The sequence below is a fragment of the Salmo salar genome, chromosome 28 (assembly GCF_965601325.2).
Source record: "Salmo salar chromosome 28, fSalSal1, whole genome shotgun sequence".
NCBI classification, from domain to species: domain Eukaryota; kingdom Metazoa; phylum Chordata; class Actinopteri; order Salmoniformes; family Salmonidae; genus Salmo; species Salmo salar.
The window spans coordinates 20,831,900-20,851,280 of record NC_138318.1 but is presented as its reverse complement, the minus strand read 5'-3'; the positions used below and the strand labels follow the sequence as shown (position 1 = coordinate 20,851,280).

The 19,381-nt window shown below is 44.0% G+C and overlaps 1 protein-coding gene across 1 annotated transcript in view; it reads left to right on the top strand.

Moving 5' to 3' along the window:
* Positions 1-18,322, top strand: part of hs3st3b1b (heparan sulfate (glucosamine) 3-O-sulfotransferase 3B1b) — a 29,533-nt gene extending 11,211 nt beyond the window's left edge. Inside the window, exon 2 of the mRNA XM_014179835.3 lies at positions 14,673-18,322. Within this exon, the coding sequence (XP_014035310.1) occupies positions 14,673-15,291 (619 nt within the window). The 3' untranslated portion in view covers positions 15,292-18,322. The remainder of the gene's footprint in view (positions 1-14,672) is intronic.
* Positions 18,323-19,381: the final 1,059 nt, after the last annotated feature.

Below are 19,381 nucleotides of genomic sequence, written 5' to 3'. Positions count from 1 at the left end.
ACACACACACACACACACACACACACACACACACACACACACACACACACACACACACACACACGACACACACAGACACACACAGACACACACACACTCACACACAAAATTAAGTTTGAAAAACTCTGACTATTGTATGCGCTCATTCATTCACTCTGGCGGAGGAGAGGAGACACTTGTGTGTCTGTCTGTTGATGCCATTTTTGTTCTCCCTTTTGAGAAATAATTTATGTATTCCCCCAGAGCTGGAGTCAAAGCAAGACAAGGAAGGCAATGATGAAAAGAGTTGGGAGAAGAAGAAATAATCGAAAAAGAAGAAGAAAAGAAGCTATGGTCTTCTGAGATAGTGATGTTTTCCCCCTCTCTCTTTCTCTCTCCTATAGGCCCTTGTGTACTGACCCTCCTTCTGTGCCACTAGTGAATTGGGTCCTATTTAACGAGGTGATAATTTGGATGTGGGAACACATGTCAGAGCAATACCAGACCTCCCTCCTGAGTTAATGCTCATTCATTGCTGCTAAATAAACACTGTTTGGCACATTAAAAGAGCCCAGGGGCTTGGAATTAGAGAAAAAACACACAAGCGTTCCTATGCGTTGTTAATCATTAGCCTCCTTCTTACTCAATTTTCCTTCCAACACCATGGTCAGTCAGTGTTCGGTTGGCATCACTCCCCCAGATATTGAGAGATGAGAGAGTGGTAGGTGAGAAAGGGGTGGGTGTAAAAGTGGAGGAGGGGGAGGAGGAGGAAAAAGCGATGACATTAGACCTGGACCTGGTCCCAGGTATTAAGTCTCGGAGGTACCCATTAGGGTGTGGGTGGGTGTGGCAGTGGATGGGGCTGCGTCTGGTGCTCGAACCAGGGCTGGGGCTGTGAGAGGGAAAGTAAGAGTTAGGTAGTGGAGACTAGGAGGCCCCCTGAGGTGTTCTATTAACCCTTGGCCATAAAAGAGCACAGCTCATTAGGAGCCCTGAGTGGTCTCTCTCTCTCTCTCTCTCTCTCTCTCACTCTCTCACTCTCGCTCTCTCTGTGTGTGAATGGGCCTCAGCGGAGAACAGTGAGAACAGCTCAGCTCCAAGGCAACCCGGCAAGCCAAACCCAGGGGACAAACTCCCTCTGGCTCTCTTTCACTCTTTTCCACTCTGTCTATTTTGTCTCTATCTTGTCTTTCCTACTGATCAAAAGTACTGGGTGTTTGGAGCTTGTACTCTTCACTTGTGGAATTATAAAGCTATACAATAGCGGTTGTCCAAACTGAACATTTAACGTAAAAAGTTCAGAGAAATAATTTTACGCTGCAGCAAGGTGTGCACCTTTTCCTCCGCAAATCTCCACCAGAACAATTTGATTATGTGTTAAAGAAATACACAAATAAGATACAGCAGGGGTATAAAACCGGGGGTCCGCTTAGATATTGCAGGGAGTCCGCAATTTATATATATATATATACAGTACCAGTTAAAAGTTTGGACACACCTACTTATTCCAGGGTTTTTCTTTATTTTTACTATTTTCTAAGATAGCCCTATTTGGTAAAATACCAAGTCCGTATTATAGCAAGAACAGCTCAAATAAGCAAAGAGAAACGATAATCCATCATTACTTTAAGACATGAAGGTCAGTCCAACTGAGAAACTTCAAGAACTTTGAATGTTTCTACAAGTGCAGTCAAGCGCTATGATGAAACTGGCTCTCATGAGGACTGCCACAGGAAAGGAAGACCCAGAGTTACCTCTGCTGCAGAGGATAAGTTCATTAGAGTTAACTGCACCTCAGATTGCAGCCCAAGTAAATGCTTCACAGAGTTCAAGTAACAGACACGTTTTAACATCAACTGTTCAGAGGAGACTGTGTGAATCAGGCCTTCATGGTCGAATTGCTGCAAAGAAACCACTACTAAAGAACACCATAAGAAGAAGAGACGTGCTTGGGCCAAGAAACACAAGCAATGGACATTAGGCCGATGGAATTCTGTCCTTTGGTCTGATGAGTCCAAATTTGAGATTTTTGGTTCCAACCGCCGTGTCTTTGGGAGACGCAGAGTAAGTGAACGGATGATCTCTGCATGTGTGGTTCCCACCGTGAAGCATGGAGGAGGAGGTGTGATGGTGTGGAGGTGCTTTGCTGGTGACACTGTCAGTGATTTATTTAGAATTCAAGGTGCACTTAACCAGCATGGCTACCACAGCATTAGGCAGCGATACGCCATCGCATCTGGTTTGCACTTAGTGGGACTATCATCATTTTTCAACAGGTCAATGACCCAAAACACACCTCCAGGCTGTGTAATGGCTATTTGACCAAGGACAGTGATGGAGTGCTGCATCAGATGACCTGGCCTCCACAATCACCCGACCTCAACACAATTGAGATGGTTTGGGATGAGTTGGACTGCAGAGTGAAGGAAAAGCAGCCAACAAGTGCTCAGCATATGTGGGAACACATTCAAGACTGTTGGAAAAGCATTCCAGGTGAAGCTGGTTGAGAGAATGCAAAGAGTGGGCAATGCTGTCATCAATGCAAAGGGTGGCTACTTTGAAAAATCTAAAATCTAAAATAAATGTTGATTTGTTTAACACTTTTTTGGTTACTACATGATTCCATATGTGTTATTTCATAGTTTTGATGTCTTCAATTTTATTCTACAGTGAAGAAAATGAAAAAATAAAGAAAAGCCTTTGAATGAGTAGGTGTCTCGAAACTTTTGACTGGTACTGTTTATGTATTTATTTCAATGTTTTAATAATGTAGCTAGCAACATCAGAATAAACACATTTGGATTTTCATATCTACAGTAGAAAAGAGGAGAATAACGAGGAAGTGTTCTGGCTAAGGCTGACATATTTCCCTGGCAGGGCCCGTTTCTCGAATGTCTTTTTAAAATCTGCTTCTTTCTCATTTTTCTCTCAAACGACTAGTTTTTCTGGCATGGAGAGCGAGTGGATAGAGTTTCGTTGCGTACCATGAGGCCCTCACTAGAGACAGTGGAGGGCCAAAAGAGAAAACATTTGTCATCTTACTCCCAACGTTTCTCCGACATCCAAATTAAATAATGAAACCTTGAAATTGCACTTCACCTTGGACATCAACGCTGGGCGGTAACTTGAACTAGCCGCAGTAGAAAGGGTTAACAACATGGGTCCCGGCTTGCTCACTGTACTTTCAGCAATTATCTTGTCTTCGAGATGCACTGAGATATCAAAGCAGACAATATCTAGGCTATCATCCAAGACGGAGCTTTAGAATTGCCTGAGGATGCAGGAGCACAACAACACTGCTGTCATTCTTCTCCTCACAAATGAACAGTTTAATTTCACTACTGGAACTATCGCTACTCAATTTGGCTAATTATACGTTAGCCAGAAAGACGGCTTGTCTGGAGGATTTTGTAAACCATTAACCTACACCATAGCTGTACTGTCTGGGAATAAGGGAGGAGAGACATGTAATGGTACATACACACACACACACACACACACACACACACACACACACACACACACACACACACACACACACACACACACACACACACACACACACACACACACACAAACACACCAACACGAATATAGATCCTTGTACACTGACTGACGGGGAGGAAATCCCCTCTTTGTAGCTCACCTGCCTTCAAAACTGCTCAGGCAGTTACGGATGACAGGCAATTCAAACAAGATGCAAAGTAGCTTTGTGTGTATATATATATATAGTAGCAGTCAAACGTTTGGACACACCTTCTCATTCAAGGGTTTTTCTTAATTTTTTACATTTTCTACATTGTACAATAATAGTGAAGACATTAAAACTATGAAATAACACAAATGGAATCATGTTGTGACCAAAAAAGTGTTAAATAAAAATATATTTTATATCTGAGATACTTCAAAGTAGCCACCCTTTGCCTTGACGACAGCTTTGCACACTCTTGGCATTTTCTTAACCAGCTTCATGAGGTAGTCACCTAGAATGCATTTCAATTAACAGGTGTGCCTTGTTAATTTGTGGAATTTCTTTCCTTCTTGATGCGTTTGAGCCAATCAGTTTTGTTGTGACAAGGTAGGGTTGGTATACATAAGATAGCCCTATTTGGTAAAATACCACGTCCATATTATGGCAAGAACAGCTCAAATAAGCAAAGAGAAACGACAGTCAATCATTACTTTAAGACATGAAGGTCAGTCAATGCGGAAAATTTCTTCAAGTGCAGTCACAAAAGCCATCAAGCGCTATGATGAAACTGGCTCTCATGAAGACCCCCACAGGATTGGAAGACCCATAGTCACTTCTGTCGCAGAGGATAAGTTCATTAGAGTTACCAGCCTCAGAAATTGCAGACCAATAATTGTTTCACAGAGTTCAAGTAACAGACACATCTCACCATCAACTGTTCAGAGAATACTGCATGAATTAGGCCATGGTCGAATTCCTGCAAAGAAACCACTACTAAAGGACACCAATAATAAGAAGAGACTTGCTTGGGCCAAGAAACACGAGCAATGGTCATTAGACTGGTGGAAATCTGTCCTTTGGTCTGATGAGTCCAAATGTTTGATTTTTGGTTCCAGCCACAGTGTCTTTGTGAGACACAGAGTAAGTGTACAGATGATCTCTGCATGTGTGGTTCCACCGTGAAGCATTGAGGAGGAGGTGGGATGGTGTGGGGGTGCTTTACTGGTGACACGGTCAGTGATTTATTTAGAATTCAAGGCACACAACCAGAATGGCTACCACAGCATTCTGCAGCGATATGCCACCCCATCTTTTTTGTGCATAGTTGGACTATCATTTGTTTTTCAACAGGACAATGACCCAAAACACATCTCCAGGCTGTGTAAGGGCTATTTGACCAAGAAGGAGAGCGATGGAGTGCTGCATCAGTTGACCTGTCCTCCACAATCACCTGACTTCAAACCAATTGAAATGGTTTGGGATGAGTTGGACCGCAGAGTGAAGGAAAAGCAGCCAACAAGTGCTCAACATATGTGGTAACTCCTTTAAGACTGTTGGAAATGCATTCCAGGTGAAGCTGGTTGAGAGAATGCCAAGAGTGGGCAAAGCTGTCATCAAGGCAAAGGGTGGCTACTTTGAAGAATCAAAAATCAAAAATAGATTTTGATTTGTTCAACACCTTTTTGGTTACTACATGATTCCACATGTGTTATTTCATAGTTTTGATGTCTTCACTATTATTCTACAGTGTAGAACCCTTGAATCAGTAGGTGTGTCCAGACCTTTGACTGGAACTGTTTATATGTGTACTGTATATGTGTGTGTCTCTAGGGGATGGTGGTGGTGACATGTATGTTTTTCTATAGTCCGTTTCATCTTTTGTTCATCCTAGCTGTATCTAGATAGAGAGTCATATCGGTACCTAGATCAGAGAGTCATATCTGTATCTAGATCAGAGAGTCTTATCTGTATCTAGATCAGTGAGTCGTATCTGTCTCTAGATCAGTGAGTCGTATCTGTATCTAGATCAGTGAGTCGTATCTGTATCTAGATCAGAGAGTCATATCTGTATCTAGATCAGAGAGTTATATGTTCTTTGGAGCATGTCAAATACCTTTAAATCACAATGTGTGTGACTACTGCTTCTGGTGCGGCACGCACGCAAACACACATCTGAATGAGCTGTATCTGAACGACACCATGATACTGATGAGGCCTGAGTCTACAAGGTGACTGGTGTGATGGCGATGCTGGAGTTTGTGGCTGCCTCAGGGGTCACCAGCGGTCTGCTAACACCTTTAACAAACACCCACAGCAAACACAACATAACACACTGATCACAGAGGATTACCAGCACTAAGCAAACTCGGGGTCGGGCTCCTGAGTGGCCGCAGCGGTCTAAGGCACTGCATCTCAGTGCAAGAGACATCACTACAGTCCCTGGTTCGAATCCAAGCTGTATCACATCTGGCCGTGATTGGGAGTCCATTAGGGCGGAGCACAATTGGCCCAGCGTCTTCCGGGGTAACCCATCATTGTATATAAGAATTTGTTCTTAACTGACTTGCCTACTTAAATAAAGGTTAAAATAAAAAAAGATATAATACAGACCCAGCACTGGATTACAGCTAGTGTTTGTGTGTGTGTACCTGCAGTGGAACCCTGTGTGACCAGAGTAGACTTACTTGTTGGCATGGCCCACTCCCGAAGTGTCAGGTATACCTTATGTTGTATCTCGTCAATCCAAGTGTTGAGGTGTCGCGTTGCCATTCTAAAAGGAATTGTGAAATTCAATGGCCCTTTTGGCATAGCTAGTCTTCATTCCTCCCTCTTCAGTGGAAAGTACTACTGAAAATGGCAGCAGCTCAGGGTAGGGACTAGGGTTGCATCCCAAGTGGCATCCTATTCCCAAGTGGCATCCTATTCCCTATGTAGTTCACTACTTTTGACCAGGGCCTATAATATTCCCAATGTAGTGCACTACCTATCAAAAGAAGTGCCCTACATAGGAAATAGAATGCCAATTGGTACATAACCACGGTGGGCAGAATGTGTAAAGCATGAGAGGAGGAAGTGAAGGCAGCACTTTCTACCCCCCGCCACCCTGTTCCCCCACCCCCCGCCACCCTGTTCCCCCACCATCCTAACTGTTTTATTTATACCACATGGAGAGCTGCCTCTCCTTGCACCATGGTCTTGTTATTAACACTCAGTAATTCTGCTCAGCCTGCATGGCCACAGGCATGTACCTCGATGCGGGCCCTCCGAGCAAAAATATGTCACATTCTCACTGTTATTTGTCCTTTCAGAGGTACTGAATAGCAACAAATAAACCCAAAACAGACCGTGTAGCAAATCGTGAGTTATAGAATTGAGTGATTTGTGTGTGTCATGCTGCGGGGATGGTAACCCATCACAAAGGAACCACTGTGGTTGTGAGAGAGGTTTCTGGAGCACTCTAACCTCATTTAAGTGTTTTCAGTTCAAAAACAGAGATTCCAAATGGCACCCTATTCCCTTTATAGTGCACTGCTTCTGAGCAGTCCATGATCAAAAGAGGTGCATTATAAAGGGAATAGGGTGCCATTTGGAACTCAACCAAGTATCTGAAGCTGGCGGTTACAGCAGTACAGTGTTGGCGTGTCTTTTTGACACTTTGCCTGACATACAATCCCCAACTCTGTATGGGTCGTTTAGTTTCTGTTTATTTACTCTTCTCTGCTGGTGTCCGATGTTCCCTCCAAGAACTAGGCTGGTCCTTAGCCTAAACTAAAACCATGGAGTTGGACCAAACCAAACCGCAGGGTCGGGCCAAACTCACACAGACACTAGCAGTAAAACATTTTTTATAAGATTGCAACTTCGTTGGCATATTTCTCCCAGTGAGTCCAGTGATGTATGGGGCCATTTAGGTAAACTGTTTGTTAACGTTGAAGCCAAAATGATATTATTTAAATAGGATGCTCTGAGAGTCTGTCTCCTGAAAGACGATAGAGGGTTGAGAGAGGCTGGGCTCAGCCAGCCAGGTCAGTGTGTCTGGGACGATTCGCCTATCTACATTATTCATCTCCCCTCTTCAGTAGACAGCTCAGACGGTCTCTTCCAGGGGCTTCCACCCTCCATCAGTGTGTGTGCCTGTGTGTTTGTGTGTGTGTATGTGTGTATCCAACCCGACATCTTACAGGGATCCAGTAGCACCATTTATTCAGTGAGGTCTATTAATGTGTAAATCCAGGCCTGGATGGAAAGCACACTGACAATCTGAAGAGGGGCTTCTTCTCAAGGCTTAATGGTCCTTTAGTATCAAATAGGATTCATCACACAGTCAGCATGAGATATTTACTAACAAACAGTCACAAATAGAGACAACACACACACACACACACACACACACGTGAATAATCAAGAGAATGCACACATGCACATTCACTCCTGGCCCTTAGGTTAAGAGGAGATCCCTGGATCTTTTCATACAGGAAATGAGCTGTCAGGAAACTCTAAGTGGCCACATACCAGAACCTACCATCCACCCCTCTCCTCTCCTCTCCTCTGACTCTTTCAGTATGGATCTAGTGCCTCTGCCATAAACCGTCACTTTATTATTTTGAATTTATAGCCATAGCCTTGCTCTGCGGTTAAATACTCTGGGCTCAGTGGGGTATATTTCATAACGTCTGGCTTCTGTGTGTGTGTCTCAACACTGCTTTGGGAATATGTATGTAGTGGGCCAGGAGTGTTGTGCATGCCTGCCTGTCTGCTCAGTCTGTGGCATCCACAGTGTGGGTGTGTGTGTTTATATTTCAATCCCATTTCATAGACAGACGAGCTTCTCCTGCTGGACAATTACAAACAGACTGTAGTACATTACATTCAGCACCCGATAGAGGCTTAATAATGTGCTTATTTACCAGTCAGAGATTCACAAACTGTTGAATTTGTTCACATTACACTTACAAAAACCGGTGGAATAAAATATACTTTCCATTGTTGAAGGGATCCTTCGTCATCCATGCATTGATAAATGGTGTTTATGAAAACAAGCAGTCTAACTATGCTGAATGAGTATCTCTTATGCATTCAGAACAGATAGGGGGCTCCAATAGAGGTCTCAATAGACCACTTTGAGCCCAGACTTAATTGCTAGTCAGCCACTTGTCTAGAACAGGGGTTAAACCTCCAAACTTTGTGGCCAGTCAAGGAACAAGTGGGCCTCAAGATGTCTATCTTACACCGCAGAAGAGTCTTTTTTTTAGCCGACGACTTTGTAGCCACATCTCTCCTCTACTCCTGTTCATCTGAAGACCTTGGGTGAGAGGTTGGAAGAGAAGAAAGAGAGTCTTTCAGTGCTTCTTTCCTTCATTTCCTCCATCTCTCCCTGTCTCCTCCTGTGAAGTGTCACTTAGCTTCTCTCAGATCTCCAGGCTGGTCTCTGAGGGGTTTGGGAACTGCTCCTGATCAATAGCCTATACAGTATTGGGAGTTGGGAGAGGAGGTAAGTGTTTGTAGTGGCTATCCAGGAAGTCTTTAATAAGTTCAGAAAGCATTACAATGAAGTATTACCAACTGGGACGACTCAGTGCTCTAAATGGGCAGAAGTTTTTCACCTGATAAGCTGCAACAGTAGAATTCTAAGAATAATTATAATTATATTATAAGAATTTGTTCTTAACTGACTTGCCTAGTTAAAAAAAAAAAATGTATATATATATATATATATATATTTTTTTTAACTAGGCAAGTCAGTTAAGAACAAATTCTTATTTACAATGACGGCCTACCCCGACCAAACCCGGACGACACTGGACCAATTGTGTACCACCCTATGGGACTCCCAGTCACGGCCGGATGTGATACAGCCTGGATAGGTGACTCAGCGTTGGTGAGCCATCTTGAGGTGAATCACATGGAGAGGAGACTGTCTTTGGTTTTAGCTATCCCCTAGCGTTAGTACTCAAAGTCTGGAAATGATTGGGCGATTAGCTTTGATTTGTTTTGACTGCGGGTCTTCGGATTAATTTCAACATCTCTACAGCTACTTAGAGCCTTAGCTGTTTCTGTGTGTCTTGTGTTGGTGTTATCTCTATGGGGAGTAGGTCTAATCAACAACTTAAGGTGTGCATCAGTCTCTCCTGTCCCTAGTGGACGAGAACAATCTCTCTTGATTTGCCTTCACACAAATGATCCTACAAGGGACAGACACCTTGAGTAACATAGACTTTACATGCAGTGGCATACAACCAATGCCACCTGGATCATATAGACACCAAATAGGGAACACCATAACTAGGCAACTTTTCCCTCTTCTGTCTTTGAACAAACCGGTGGTCATTTTGTTACGGCTGTTACAGATGCACTCTTTCAATGGAAACAGAGGCAGCCTCTTATCGTCCAATCAAACATGACAGAAGATAGAGAGACAGAAATAACCTCTGTCTTGTCTGCGTTTATCTCTCTGTGTGTGTGTGTGTGTGTGTGTGTGTGTGTGTGTGTGTGTGTGTGTGTGTGTGTGTGTGTGTGTGTGTGTGTGTGTGTGTGTGTGTGTGTGTGTGTGCGTGCGTGCGTGCGTGCGTGCGTGCGTGCGAGTGTATTTACTGTATCTATGATGGGATGTGGGCCGTTAAACACAGGCCACAGGGCCACTCCAGTCCCCCGTTTGAAGTTGGCATGCAAAGAGGGCTTCTGCTTTGTGTCTTATCGCTGTTTTTGGCGTCCCTTTCAACTTGGAAAGAAAACCCTTCGACGGAGGACAGAGAGAGAGAGAAAGGGGAGAGATAGAGAGAGGGGAGAGATAGAGAGAGGGGAGAAAAAGAGAGGGGGAGAGAGAAAGAAAGAGAGAAAGGAGTTGAACCAGCAGCTGAAATGCTTAGTAAAGTCCTGCTTTTGAACATCCTCTGTTCTAGAAGAGAAAACCCATATAAACCTGACGTTTTGTTGTGTGTTCCGATGTGAAGAGCAAGGGCAGTTCACCCTAATGGAAAATGTCTGTCATGCAATTTTAAGATATCTAATATTTTTGGAATATCATAATGCACTCTCAAACTTTTGCATAATTTCAGCCAGTAGTTTTGAAAGCCAGTAGTCATCAAATTGTGTACTACGTCATTCATTTCGTATGATATGTTTCTTTTTATTTGTATGGTATGTTACGAAGCAAATTCGTACTGTATGTTACGAATGTGTTGTGCTTAAGATCCTGGAGTGCATCTTTAAGTCGTCATGTATTGTAAGGAACCAACAGCGTAGATGGATGTTGGTTTCTTAGAGTGAAGACATTTGTCCCATGTGTCATTGAGCAGAGAGAAGCGGAGGCAGTGGAAGGACCCTAGAGCTCGTGGAACCTCTGGAGTCTTTAGGGGGGGCAGCTGAGTGTTCCAGGGGACAATCTCTAGGCACACGTTCCACTCTAGAGCTCTCCAAAAGCTCCTCTCACTCAAAGCTGAGAGTGATCGAGAAGTGCTTCCAATCAGTCCTCAATAGGCACCCAGCCCCCCATCTCACCCCTCCACCCTTACCCCAGTCCTTACCCCCGATGGCCCGGCCACTGCCTCGTTCACCCCGCCGCCAAAGGACAATGCTCTCGATTTGAAAGGAAAGCAGGGAAAAAGAGGGTCTCGTTGTCACAGAATTGCCTGTTTGCTGACAGAACCTTTAAAAGCACTACCTCATAAATCAAAACAGAGCATAATAGGCATTGTTCCTCCCAGGACCTACTCTTCCCACTGAACTGAGCCCCCTCCTCCTCTTCTCTTTTATTCTACTCCCTCCCTTTTCTGCTTCTTTGGCACTCTTCTCAGAGAGAAGTGGGTAAAGTCAGAGGGGGAGGTTTTTATTGAAGGCCATCTCTTCTTCTCTTGTGGTGGATTTGGCAGGTCTGTTTAGAGGGTCTCGTCTTCCCGCTCCCTCTCTCTCTGTCCAGCTCTACCCTCCTTTTACCCTCTCCCTCCCTCCATCCCAACCCCCTACACTTGATTCACAAGAGGGATTCCCTGAGCTAGGATCACCATAATCTATCAGCATGCACATTCTACCTCGATCTCCCTCCCTATCCCTCCCTATCGCCAGGCCCCATTGTCACTTAGAAATCGGATTAGAACGAGAGCTGTGTGCTGGTTCTGTGTTGGTTTGCTTCTAGGCACTTTATGCAGCATGTTAGCACTACATAATACAAAAAGGTTGCCTGCAGTATCACCATTATTTCTAGAGAGAATTAGTGACTAATGCTTTGTATTTTAAGGCTGACATGTTTGGTTTATATTCCTTGAAGACATTCGAGAAGCCTGTATAAACACTTTAAGTGGGATCAACGCTCTTGAAGAAACAGTAGTATGTGTGTGAGCAAAGAAAGGAGTGCAATCCAAACACACACACAGGCACACACACACACACACACACACACACACAAGATTGCACACACACAAGCACACACACACGCAAGCAAACACACACAAGCACACGCGCATACACACAGTCACGTACGCGCACATGCATGCCTGCGTGTGTTAGCATGCGTGCGTGTGTTTGTGTGCAAATGTTTGTGCGTGTGTGTGTGTGCATGTGTTTGCTTGCACTGCTTTCTTCATGCATGCGTGCCTCCGTGTGTATGCGTGTGTGCTTGTGTGTGTGTGTGTGTATAATCAGTCTGTTTGGCTTACACTCCTTTCTTCTCTATCTAATAATGGTTTTGCTTAAGGAGAGATCTGTCATGCTCTTGCAGAGAGATTCAGTGCATCCCTCTGTTTTGATTTCAATAGGCAGTTAATGAGCTTTTGGAAGAAGCCTTGGTTCTCTTTCCTCTGCTCCCTTCTCCTCTTCTGTGTCAGCAATCAAGCTGATATGATCCTAATTAGATCACTGGCTGGCTCTTGAAAGACTGTTGATACTACGCATACATATCTGTCAAGAAATGTCCATGAACCATTTCATTAGTTACATCACATCACCCTGGGCTTTCTCTCCTTCATTTCATTTCATCTCTGTCTCTCTGTCTCTCTGTCTCTCTGTCTCTCTCTCTCTCTCTCTCTCTCTCTCTCTTCTCTCTCTCTCTCTCTCTGTCTCTCTCTCTGTCTCTCTCTCTCTCATTTTCTCTCTCTCTCTCTCTCTCTCTCTCTCTCTCTCTCTCTCTCTCTCTGTCTCTCTCTCTCTCTCTCTCTCTCTCTCTCTCTGTCTCTCTCTCTGTCTCTCTCTCTCTCATTTTCACTCTCTCTCACTCTCACTCTCTCTCTCTCTCTCTCTCCTCTCTCTCTCTCTCTCTCTCACTCTCTCTTTCTGTTTCTCTTTCTATTTCACTCTCTCTCTGTCTGTATTTCTCTCTCTCCTTCCCTCTCCCAGAAAGCGATTTTTTACTCACAATTTCCACTATAAAACGTGACCACTAGTGCATTAAAGGAGAGCCAGCCAGTAGTACATGTCAATGAATTAACCATGAGGTGCAGTAGTTTTACATGAACTAGATTCTAGAGCAGAACTGAGGAGGACATAGAACTGAAGGAACTGTTGGACAAAGAATGGTAAGCCTAGGTCTATATGGCAGCCCCAGTGCCTCTTACAGCAGACATGGTGTGTAAACACTCACGGTGGGATTACACAGTGCAGGGACAGGGTATTTTACAATGGCTGTGTAACTCTGGCCCTGCACAACAACACAGCCTGGTACATAGGGGACAATAGGCTAACGGGAACCCTTATCTCTGTCTGCACCCTGATAGCCTCCTGCCTGCATGGGTTATCTATCTCTCTCTCTCTCTCTCTCTCTCTCTCTCTCTCTCTCTCTCTCTCTCTCTCTCTCTCTCTCTCTCTCTCTCTCTCTCTCTCTCTCTCTCACTATCTTCCTCCTTGTTTTCTCACTAACTGTCTGCCTTGTTTGCACTGGGGTTCAAGCAAGATAGTATCAGTATTCTAGTGTGTATTTATATGTATGTGTCCTGCAGGGTTGTATGTATCAAGGCTGTGTGTGCATGTGTGTGTTAAGGAGCGTGCCTAAGCACATACGAGTGCAAGTTCCTGTAATCTCCGGTTTATAATAGTACCCCTCACCTCCAGCTAGCGAGTATCACAACCAGAATCACATGAAGACATCAGAGACGTACAGGGTTTCCTGCCAGAGGCTCCAGGGGCTCTCTGCCAGGGAGGGAAAGGGGATCCGTGTCCCGGTGTCCGTCAAAGCCCCTCTTATTGCCTCGCCATAATCCACTCTCTATGATTGTCCACCATTTCTGAAACCCGAAACCATCTTGGCAGCAGAGAGCATGTTCACTTTTCATTCAAATGCCTCTTGATCATAGGTTCTGTATGTAACTTATACGTCTCACTCCCTCTACCACAGCCGTACAGGCTGGCCCTGGTCCTGTTAGAAACATTGGGTAAAGTGAAACATGTTGAGTCTCCTTTCAGACAGCTCGAGGGCTTATTGTTGAAGCACTCCGCCATGGGCACGCCACAGAGAGCTCTAGCTAAATCAGTGAAAGGCAAATTAGGCTGTGCTTTGCTGCCTAAGCGGTTAATGGTGTAAAGAGGCAGGGTGGATTAAGATTTAAGCCCAGCCTCACTGGACCATTAGGGTGGTTGGCAGAGCTAGACAGACAGACAGGAGGGATGAGACAGTGCTTCTCTGTGTGTTGTTGATCAGATGATGAAATAGCCCAGGTTTAATAGAAAAAATGGTTCTTCATAGAATTTGATTGTAAATTCTACACTACACAAAATGTTCTTGTAGATGGATATTTACTCAGGAATATAGCTGCATGACTACAAGCGATGTGAGGGCCTCTAGCCTGTGTGTGTGTTTTTAGTGAGTGGTGTTTATGCTGGAAGGCTGCCTATAGTAATAGGTTGGGAGCCCTGTAATAAGGCCAAGCGGCCTACACTAACTGACTGACTGACTCATTGATTGTAGAACACAATGCTCTCCATCTGGTTGATTACATTATGCAAGATAGATTACATTATGCAAGATTCTCCTCCTAACCACCCCCCCTCTCTCCCTCCCCTCTCTCTTTCTCTCTCTCTCCTACCCCCTCTCTCCCTCTCCCTCCCCCTCTCTCTTTTTCTTTCTCTCTCCTATCCCCCTCTCTCCCTCCCCTCTTTCTCTCTTTCTCCCTCTCTCTCCTAGCCCCCCCCCAAGCAAAGTGTATTTCTGGCTGCTTTAAAAATGTAATAGTTCCTAGTTCTAAGAGTCATGAGTGATAGATTTTCTTCTGACACTGTCCTCTTTTCTTCTCCTCAGGGAGCTGATGCCCAAGACCCTGGAGGGCCAGATCACCATGGAGAAGACCCCCAGCTACTTTGTGACCAGAGAGGCCCCTGCCCGGATCTCCGCCATGTCCCGGGACACCAAGCTTATTGTGGTGGTGCGGGACCCCGTCACCAGGGCCATCTCTGACTACACACAGACGCTGTCTAAGAATCCCGACATTCCCACCTTCGAGAGCCTGACCTTCAAAAACAGGACTACGGGGCTCATCGACACGTCCTGGAGCGCCATCCAGATCGGCATCTATGCCAAGCACCTGGACAACTGGCTGCAGTACTTCCCCATGGGTCAGATCCTGTTTGTGAGCGGGGAGCGTCTGATCAGCGACCCGGCCGGAGAGCTGGGCCGGGTGCAGGACTTCCTGGGGCTCAAGAGGATCATCACTGACAAACACTTCTACTTCAACCAGACCAAGGGCTTCCCCTGCCTCAAGAAGGCTGAGGGCAGCAGCAAGCCCCACTGCCTGGGCAAAACCAAAGGGCGGACCCACCCCAACATCCACCCAGAGGTGGTGCAGAGGCTACGGGACTTCTACAGACCTTTCAACATGAAGTTCTACCAGATGACAGGACATAACTTTGGTTGGGATTGATGGATGTGAATTTTGGAAGACACATTGTTTTTTTCTCTCTCTGTAATTCAATGAATGGCAAAAAAAAGACATGGGAGATATTGCTATATATATGTAAAATGTACAGAAATCTATTTTATAATAATTTATTTTTATTTCTAAGCAATTAATTCACTAAGCTGCCTAACCATATTGTACATACATAGCATCTGGCCCACATTTATTTCCTTTTTTTTTTTTTTACATTCCACATTTTATTTTGTTTCTTTATTCTTCCCTTAATGGTCCCTCATGTCAACTCAGCAGAGTTAAAATGGTCCCTCATGTCAACTCAGCAGAGTTAGAATGGTCCCTCATGTCAACTCAGCAGAGTTAAAATGGTCCCTCATGTCAACTCAGCAGAGTTAAAATGGTCCCTCATGTCAACTCAGCAGAGTTAAAATGGTCCCTCATGTCAACTCAGCAGAGTTAAAATGGTCCCTCATGTCTACTCAGCAGAGCTAAAATGCAGATAAGTAATAATTGGTAACTAAAATATGAATATAAGGATATTGATAAAGCACCGTTTCACAGGTATAGTGTTCACAGAACAGTGATGAAAAACCCATTCATGGGCATTCTGATTTAAACATTCATAATCACGTTCACGTTCAATAGCCATAATCAACCCCCCCACACATTGCTCCTTGTCTAGTTACTCCTATGAGTCTCTGTTCCATCCATTCAAAATGTTGTGCTTCATATTGTGAGTTACCCCCATCCACATCCCATTATTCTACCGTCCCATTGGTCAAACCAGCTGATCTCCTGCCCTGTCATTGGCCTAACCAGCTGATCTGATGTCCCTTTCATTCAATAACAGGTGGATCAATTGGCCTAATTGCTCCTCATTGTGTCAGACATGGTTTAAGGGGCACGTCTGGCCTCCTTCTTGTAGGGCTCCTACAGCCTGTTCTAATGAATCCACCAAAGGCCTAAATCCTATTTCTGACAGCATCACTTTGATAGGGCTCCATGTTGACATGATGCTAATGGAATAACGTTACTGAGGCCCATCGATTCAGGTCTCCGCTCCGCTATACTCTTGCTCTCATTACAAGACACTGTTGGCTCAGAGCCAAAGGTCATACAAAGTCCCAATTAAATTAGCTCTGAGAGACGTTTGATTTGTCGAAGAGACAGAGAGGGGAGGACACTCTGGGTCAGGGGAGGACTGTAGTATAGTCCTTGAATGCATCCCAATTGGCACACTCATTCCCTATATAGTGCACTGCTTTTGACCAGAGCGCAGTGACCCTTGCTCAAAAGTAATGCAATATACAGAAAATAGGGTGCAATATACAGGAAATAGGGTGCAATATACAGGAAATAGTGTGCCATTTGGGAAACAGTGCAAGCTCTTGGCCTGAGTTGAGGTAGGAGCTAGCAGTGGCCTATACATCTGTCTGATACAGAGCATAACGATAGAGATGATAGAAAAACCACTGAGCGCTCTCCTTCACTGGAACACATCATCCTCAAACAGGATTGTCAGGCCTCAGATCAGATCTTGAAGTGCGTCCCAAATGGCACCCTATTCCCTATATAGTGCACTGCTTTTTACCAGATGTCAAATGACAATACTTTTGGGCCTTGGTCTAAAGTAGTGGACTATGTAGGGAGTAGGGTGCCATTTGGGGCACATACACAGATCTAAGGGAGGCGGAGAGTTTCTGAAGTACTCTCTGCGGGAATGGCCTCGGAAGAAAATACAGAACGTCACTGTTGTCATGATAAGACTTCATTATGGTATGTCTATGGTCTATATAGTTTGCCTTATTCAACCCATCATCCTAACATTGTTTCTTTCATAGTTTCATATTGGATCTCAATTCGCTCCTACTTGTTGCCAAAAAAAATACTTTTTCAGAGTATGGAGCTCAGATATGAAGTTACCTAGGCTACACTCTAGCTTGAGTCACTATCTTTTCTTTTGAGCTTTTCTTTTTTTTGTTCTTTGTTTTTCTCAATGCTTCTTTGTTATTGTTTGTCTTTCTGTCTGAATTCTTGATATGCAAGAGACAGTCTGGCGTTATCATTCAGCGATGTACATGCTGGCCCATACCCTCGCATGTACTGTCTACTTCAAAGTCATACTATGCTCTTTAGAGGATAAGAGGGCTGATTCTGCTTCTCAAATGGTACCCTACTCCCCATAGTGTATTACTTGTGACCAGGGCCCATGGTTGTTACCTCAAACTAGTGGATGGTAGCATACTATGGTAGGTGGATGGTAGGGCTTGTCCTAACATTGTACTGTCCCTTATTCACATATAGTGTATTTTTTCCACCAAGGAATTGACTCTTATTTTCAAATATCATGCCTATATGGACAACACCTCAATCTCTCCTTCTCTCCTTATAGTGCAATGGTTGTTGAAAGCATTTAAAATGGTCTTCATATAGAGCAGGAAAACCATGTGAATAATGTTGATCTTTCTCCCTGTAATGGCTGGATTAGGGGAGGCTGGGGCAGTTACCCCCTGTTACATTTGCCTCCGGTCTCCCCCAATGCATTGGAATTCTGATCTTGGTCATGTTACTAAGAGAAAAGGGTTATGTCCCAAATGGCACTCTATTCCCTATTTACTGCAGTACTTTTGACCAGGGCCTTTAGGGATCTGGTCAAAAGTAGTGCACTTTTATAGGGAATAGGGTTCCATTTGGGACACATTCTATCTTAAAAATGTGCACTCATGGTCATGGTCCATGCTGCTGCATCCATTCTGGTTGAGTTTTATTCAACCCTTTTAGAGCTCTACAAATCTTACTGATGTTTGTCTTATTCCCATCCGCATATAATATGGTTAATACTTAGACGTTTAGCAGATTGTGTATGTATAAAAATGAAAAAGAACATGTAAATCAAGTATTTTGTGGTATCATGTACATCAAATGAATTAATTTTACACAGTGAAAGAGCAAAATGGAACAGATGTTTCTAGATAATTAAATACTGAACATTCATACTATTTCTTTGTATGAAGAAATAAATAAAAAATTATATATTTTACCACTTTCTAAGTTCATCTTTTGAATTTCAATGTGAAAACATGAAAATAATATGGAATTGTCAATGTCAGAGTATGAAATGTAAAATGTAAAACATTTAGAATATGGAATCTTTGCACATCAAAAGAACACACAAGAAAGTAATGATCTGTATTTCTCTCCACATGAAATGCAAAAAGTGCTCGCCTAGCTGTCTAGCAATTAGAGTAACTATGCTAGTAAATACTTGTTAGTAGTGCACTCAGACAGTAAATAGTTGTTCCTAGAGCACTCAGACATTGCACAATTGGATCAGTGGTACTTTTCCTGTGGTGTACCTTTTCTCTAAAATGGAGGCTTTCTGGGAAATGTCTCATTACTGGTAGTCAGAGGAGGTCTGAAGCAGACCAAGGGCATGCTGTGTCATCCACAATGGTTGGGAGGTGTGTGTGTGTATGTGTACGTGCATGAGCGTGTGGGGTGTGTGTACATGAGAATGTGTGTTTTTGTGTGGGTGTGAATTTGTGTGTGTATGTTATTCTGTTTTGTGGTTGTGGGTTGACACAGACCAGCGTGGGAGGTTTGGGTACAGCGGTGGGTCTTATTCCTGATGTCAGAAGTGCCCCCCTCTTCCACACCCCCACCCCTTGTGAAAGAGACACATTGTGTCCTAGTTCCTAGTGTGGACTAATGAGATGCACCTCTACCTCCCTGACTGTTTATTTACGCGTGTGTGTGCGTGTGCACACGTGGATGCGTGTATATGGAACACCTCCATGTTTTAACAGAGCCCTATTTACCCTTTCAGAGGTGCTGTGTTTACCTGGCTGTGTTCTGACAGGGATGCTGACATGCTGGAACTATGTTCCAAACCAGGAGAGTTCTTTACGCCCCATCATACTTTCCCGTGAAATCCCACATAAAAAAATACTGCAGCTTACTATAGAATACTACTGTACTTACTATAGAATTATGCAGTAAACTGTAGTATACTGTACTATACTGTACTACACACTGTAGTATCCCTCTAACATGTGTATAACTTACTATACAATGGTGTAATATACTGTGGAATACTATG